Here is a 6,489-nt window from a genome sequence, read left to right as displayed (position 1 = left end):
GATTGGGAAACAGTGCCTCATTCCTGTACTTCAAGTACCGGGAGAATGTTCCTAATATAAAGTGAACACACACACACACGTCTACCTTTCTATTCACTCCACACTTATACTTTATTTTTATGTAAAACTATCATTCAATTCATAAAGCCTACTTTCATATTCGTGAATGATAACCGAATCATGAATAAACTTTTAAAAATTCCGAGTTAGCACGAAGGCGTCATTGTCTTCGTCCTGCTCGTTGAGCAAAGATTACTTTTACAGTAAATTTTCTCTCATCTTCACCCGTAGAAGTCGATAAAATTGACCCGAACTACACACAGCATTAAATCCCTTGTATTTTGTGACAGGTAACTGCATTTTATGTCGGATTACAGCGTCATTACAAGTATAACAACTTGTATTTTATTTATTTTTTGAACGAACACAAGTTGACGTTTAAGCTAACTACCAGTGTCAACCTAGAGTAGTGCTGCGATAGCATCAATTTATTTTGAGGGTTATTCTTTGATATATTCTTGTAATTTATTTGTGGAAGAATGAATTCACCAGTTATAACATCAACTGCACACTGAAAGATTGTTGAAATTCTCTTTTGCAAGATGTACTTAGAACTACTTTTCTCACTTTCCTTCTGGTGCAAATAATCAAGTCGGACATGTCCTGCAACAAACAAATAAATCTGTGGGAAATCCATTTTGCAGGAGTAGCTTCTTTCTGGAGGAGTGGACCGTCATGTCTACGACACAGGTATCGCCGATTCACCCCAACAAATTTCAAATTAGAAAAGCTGTTTCTTTTTTTTTCAGTTAATGTGAAAATAGGGGCTTACTGTTGTGAATTCTACAATTCATCTCCTTTTAGAGAACACCTAGTTTTGCACAAAATAACCAAAACGTTGGACGTGCCACGTGTGTCCCACATTTTAGAAGTCAAATTAAATTAATCCTTAAAGGTTTAAGTGTATTTTAAATTCATCCTGAAATTTCATCTGAGATGACACCCGGCGCATCAATTGGAGGGATGGTGGCGGAGTGATTTCAGAGCGAAAACAACGAAAGATTTTGGCTTAGTTCTACAGTGAAAACAGCATGGAGGAGAAAAGAGAGGAGTCATCAATGCAGTGTCCCGAACTTTGGAATATGAGACAGATGTGATACAGGGACATGGTTAAAAAAAAAATAATAATAATAATTAAACTACTCCCTCCTCTGCCTGAAGTACAGCTCGACATTGTTGTCACGGTGCTTTAGCTCATGGAAATGCCTCAACTCCCTCAGATCCTGCTGTGCCATTAGAGTCAGAGGCAATCGCAAAATGTCATTTCTTTTATCTGTTGCTTGTCTCCTCATTCCCTTGAGTATCACCAGGGCTTTTCATTGAAACTGTGACAAATGTGGTAGCATGAAAAAGTCTGAAACAGCAGGAAAAAGCACCGAGATACTTCCATTTTGGTTGCTCAGCAACCAGCGTCAAATATGGGCGAGTTTGTGCCATGCCACAATCATTGCTATGCCGTAGTGAATTTCAGCGGAAATTAAGTGCAGTGTCTAAGTGTAAGCACCTTAATGTCGTACCACCTCCAACTCTCTCAAGCATCTCTTTCTTGTAGAGTTGTACAAGTAAGTCCACGCATTCTTTCTTAGCGGAAATTAAAGTCGATCTTTGCTAAGATTTGGGAATGCTAAATTTAGCGACCAAAAATGTTGCTTCACAGCAATTTTGTTTGTTGAACCGGAGCATGTCACCGGGGTCGCAGTGAACCACAGAAGCTGCAAGACAAAAAAAAACACCCTAACCATCACTGAAAAAAAAAAAAAGATTGGCAGAGGTGATCAGTGTCATAGACATGTTGTAAGCGCTTGTACCAGATTAGCACTAGAATCAATCAGTTTGCACAGTAAAGGCACATGATGTGATCAGATCATTGGCCTGCATCGAACAAAACACTCAAGAGGCTCTAAGTAAACATATCGATTCATACTTGTGATTGGTGAACTATCCAGCCAAGAATGCCGACTCATGTGTTGTAATAATCTGCTAATGATGCTTAGCTGCGAGGCTGCTTTCATGGATACCACAACCCCAATTAATCTCGAAATGAGTCGTCCACTTGTCTATATAGATGTTAATCCACATTCCCAAAAAAATATGCGTGCTAAGGTTAAAGGACAAATCTATAATATATTCTCCGTGGTAGTGAATTTGAATGGTTGTTTATGCGTGACCTCCTGCATTTGTTTGTGATGTTCTTTGACAAAATAGTTTCAAAGTCCCTTCTGCCTTCTACCGGTTTGCGCCTCTAGATGGTAGTCACGGTTTTTAAATCGTTCCTATGCTAGCATGAGCCAGCAAAAAGATTGGGGTGAAAACCATGAATGGCTAAAAACGGTCCTCAAGATGACGGTTTATTTCAATCTGCCCTAAAAACTGAATTGTTCACTGTTGTTTTCACTTGAGGCAAAATAATTATTTCACCACCTTTTTCTTTGTGATTTCCTTTACTTCATTTTTATCCTTTCATTCAGTGGTTGTCAAACTTTTTACAGTTCCACGTAAAAAAACAAAAAAAACATCTCCAGTTAAAAATCTACTGCACTTGAGTTAAAGGAAGGAAATGTTGGTTCATGAATGGTTCAAAACTGATATTCTTGCATTGCCTTATAAGGTGTGGCATGTTAGCCACCATTTCAAAATGTGTCCCTTCATACATCATGTACAATATTTTCTGTCTTGTGTATTTTTTTTTATGACTGTATTAGGGCAACACTTCAAATGAACATTACTCCAGTGATGTTGCAGAGCTCCAAAAGACTCTCAAAGATGTAGGTAACCTTTTGCTCTTAAAACATTAAAAAACAAAAAAATTAGCAATTACACAATTTTTTTTTTTAAATTAGCAAGTACACAAATAAGTCAATTAAAAATTACTCAGGCCACTTTGCTGTTCGGCGAACAATTTGTTTGATTGTTGCATTATGTTTTGTACATACGTTGAAGGAAAAAAATGCCGTCACATCCTTCTACCGTTTTATTTCGTTTATTTTATCGATTGCACTGGTGCCTTGACATTCGAGTGACCTGATTTGGAGTTTGTTGTTGTTATTTTAAGACGCAAGTCGTCGTTTGGATGATTATTTTTGCTTTGACTTGTGAGCTCAAACTTGAGATATGTGGTGGCAGCAAAGGGATTAATTTCTTCTGTTGATGCGAACACAATGTTAACTAAAATAGATGGGCTAACCATTAGTATTGATGGTTACAGGCTTATACGATATTTGAATGCAAACGACGGAGCAACACTTGTACAGATAATATAACAATACTCGCAGTCATATATTCTTTATCCTCCGCAAAAAACAACCAATACTATTTTGCCTTACTGAATCACTGAGAGTAGTAGTGACTCTTAGACTGCCCCCTGTGGCCAAGGTGGGCACAGCAGAAGGAGCAGCACAATGAAATGAATTGGCACATTAAATCACAGATTAATTCTTCTTCATTAAATTATAACCGTATGTTTTTATGAAGTACAGTATTGTAAAATGCTGTTCTCCTTATTAAAAGACGCATTACACAAAGGCTTTTTTTTTTTTTTTTGTGGACACCAGAAAATATTTAAGTAGATTTACATCCCATGGCAGCACTGTAGTCAAGTGCACATATGCACATTCATTGGCTGATTCTTTGTTCGTTTGGGGAACTTGTTATTGACACGTCTGCCTCACTGCGTTTCCATTATGTGCTTCTCAAACCAAGGCCTTGGCCAAGAACCAGCAGCGAGAGGCCTACGTGAGGACATTCGTGGACAGAATGCTGCGGCTGGACAACCAGCTGGACCAGGCCGTCCGGGCCCAGTTGACACAGCACAATAAGGAGCATTCAGAGGGTAAGACACAAAGCGGCGTGTCACCAAAGGGGCAACAACGGCGAGATCTGTTGAGATGTTTTTGTTTGTGTCCCTGCTCGCAGCAGAGGAGAGAATGAGGGAGATGAAGGAGCATTTTGAAAGCCTGCTGGTGATTGGTCGAGACAACCTGCTGATAGTCAAGCAGCGGCTCGACGTCACCCTCCAGGACCTGGCAGAAACTAAAAATAGGTGCGCTGCAAGAAACACACTACGAAACTATGTGTCCAGAATGTTTTCATGTACAGGTGCTTCTGAATAATTTAGAACAAGGTATGGTTTAAAAGTTGTTTATGTTTTAGTTCATTCATGTTATTAAAATTTTGATTCAATATGGAGTTTTTTGGGGGTCATTTTTCCCTTCCTGACCTCAAGTGCATCCTTTCCACCATCCTTCTCTCCTTTGCTCAAAGCTACGTTTCAAATTTCTCCCCTTCCTTTCTGACCTCTTTCTTTACATTTTATTTTTTCCATTTTTTAACAGTATGAAAAATGAAATATTACACGGTACTCCAGTAGGTCTTCATAATACATGAGATTCACTTTCCAAGTTGAACGACGGAATCGAATCGAGTTCTCCGATAAATTCAGATTCATTGAGATGCACCTGTATGACCGACGAAATGTGCAGGGTTGAGGAAAAAGAGATGGAGGCCAGGGAGCTCAAGCAGCAGCTTCGGCGTTGTTCCAAGGACAAAGAACTGTTGATGAACGAGATAAAAGTGCTCCGCGGGAGACTGGGCGAGGAGAAGCAGCGTTCCGCCAAATTGGAGCGGCAGGTACACCGTAACCATCAACCACAACTTGTAGACTCGCTATTTGTTCTGCGTGCCGTTGAAAATGTATCAACTTCATTGGATCGTCATTGACCATTCATTGAAAGGTGAGTATTCGTGATGTTTGGTTCTATTCACCATTTCTGATCTCCTTTGACAGAGAATGCAGCAGAAGGAAGACTACGAGGAGGAGGAGGATGAAGAACCCGTCTACGAAGAAATGAGACCCTATCGGCCCTCCGGTGAAAGCATCTTGGACGCAAGCACCCTGCACTGCCCCATCTGTCGGATCCAGTGTCCCGTCAGTCAGTACCGGCAGATGATGGACCACCTAGAAGTCTGCATGAATTGAGCTGAGCCTCAAACATCCTGAGGTCTCCAAGATCTTCAACGTTGTGGGCTGTTCACTCACTTGAGTTGTTCCGGTTTTAAATATGCACCTGAAATCTTTTCATGTTCTGTTCTAGTGCTTTGATTGTCATTTTAAAAAAATGAAATGAAATAAAAATCGATATTTGTGACACTTTAACAGGCCTCTGTTGGTCGTGGTTCCCCTGCTATTCCTCACACGGATCAGAAAAGATGACTTGCTCAAAAGATCTACTATAAGATTGTCCATCCATGATCTGAGTCGCTTGATCCCTGCCGTCTTGGTCCCTGGTCGCCAGCCAATCCCAGGGTGCCCATAGACAAACAACCATTCGCATTCACAATCACACCTAGGGACGATTTAGAGTGCCCAATCAACCTGCCATGCATGTTTTTGGGGATGTGGGAGGAAACCGGAGTACCCGGATAAAACCCACCCCGGCACGGGGAAAAGCGTGCATAATCAAACCTTTGCGCAAAAGAATTTGTTCAAAACATTGAACTACAATGTCAGCCCCATCACCAGGCGATGCTTACAAAACACCTAATGTCACTGGACATCAAACTCACAGCCCCTGAGAGAAATCCTCACTGATCCCGTCAACTCTACGTTGAACTCTGACGCTTCCTTTACACAGGTTAAAACCACTGAGAAAAACAGCATTGTTTTATTATTTAAATAAAATAAAAATAAATAAAATGCGCCATGTGATCCTTAATGTGACTCCATCTATGCTACCAAAAGTTGAATCAAGCAAATTCTTAATGGATTCATCCATGACTATATCTGCAATGTCAACATGCAATAAGAACAAAATTACAGTACATGAAGAATTGAAAAAAACAAATCGATCATTTGCACAAATGAAAGAAAAATGCAGTTGCCGCCCCCTCCAGCAATGCCAGCCTACATATCGTGCGTGCCAGAAACCGCAACTATTTTAGTATTGGTTTCTTCAACCAACCAGATTTCAATTTCACAATTTCGGCGAGCTGGCCTCCGATGACTTTTTTTTCTGTCTTCTGGTTGGGCAGAGCAAGACTCGTCGATAAGCAAAAGACATCTGCGCACATTAATCATCAGAATCTCTGATGAGTTTGATGCATTTCATTTTCGTTTGGATTTTCGCGTCGTTCGATAAATGTTGATAGTGAACTGCTCCGGGTAATCCACAGCAGGAAACAGTTATGTGCTGTCGGATTGCATTTTTTGGTTGTTGTTGTGTGTTTTCTACAACTGCGACGTGATCGTGACGGCATTCAGAAGTGGATGAAGTCCCAACTGAAGCTCCGGGCACCAAATGCACAACCAGCCACCTGACGTTAAGGATACCCAGACGTCATTCTGCTGATGCCATAACTAAGCTATCATTATCCGCGATGGGTCAAATGTCAAGTGGTTGGCTTTGCACGTTAAGAAAGCTCATGGGCTTTGTG

At 40.6% G+C, this 6,489-nt stretch overlaps 1 protein-coding gene across 2 annotated transcripts; it reads left to right on the top strand.

Annotated features, from left to right (window-relative positions):
* The first annotated feature begins 245 nt into the window (after positions 1-245).
* On the top strand, positions 246-5,197 carry LOC147198997 (uncharacterized). Of its 2 annotated transcripts, none has more exons than XM_086121919.1 (7): positions 246-350; positions 705-750; positions 2,763-2,825; positions 3,760-3,889; positions 3,976-4,099; positions 4,539-4,686; positions 4,844-5,197. In XM_086121919.1, the coding sequence occupies exons 2-7, from the start codon at positions 736-738 to the stop codon at positions 5,033-5,035; spliced, it is 672 nt and encodes a 223-aa protein (XP_085978045.1). In that variant the 5' UTR covers positions 246-350; positions 705-735; the 3' UTR covers positions 5,036-5,197. The 2 variants fall into 2 exon arrangements, with proteins under 2 accessions (XP_085978045.1, XP_085978044.1); XM_086121918.1 differs by having other exon boundaries at positions 3,973-4,099.
* Positions 5,198-6,489: the final 1,292 nt, after the last annotated feature.

The sequence above is a fragment of the Hippocampus guttulatus genome, chromosome 10, assembly GCF_054856545.1.
Source record: "Hippocampus guttulatus isolate MCC_2025c chromosome 10, RoL_Hgut_1.0, whole genome shotgun sequence".
Lineage (NCBI taxonomy): Eukaryota > Metazoa > Chordata > Actinopteri > Syngnathiformes > Syngnathidae > Hippocampus > Hippocampus guttulatus.
This window is presented reverse-complemented; position numbering and strand designations above follow the sequence as displayed.

What these genes read in the sequence shown, in the direction of transcription:
- LOC147198997 (XM_086121918.1), top strand. An exon ending in CAATAAGGAGCATTCAGAGG is followed by an intron (nt 3,890 to 3,972) that starts GTAAGACACAAA and finishes CCCTGCTCGCAG; the next exon opens with CAGAGGAGAGAATGAGGGAG. An exon ending in CCGCCAAATTGGAGCGGCAG is followed by an intron (nt 4,687 to 4,843) that starts GTACACCGTAAC and finishes CTCCTTTGACAG; the next exon opens with AGAATGCAGCAGAAGGAAGA.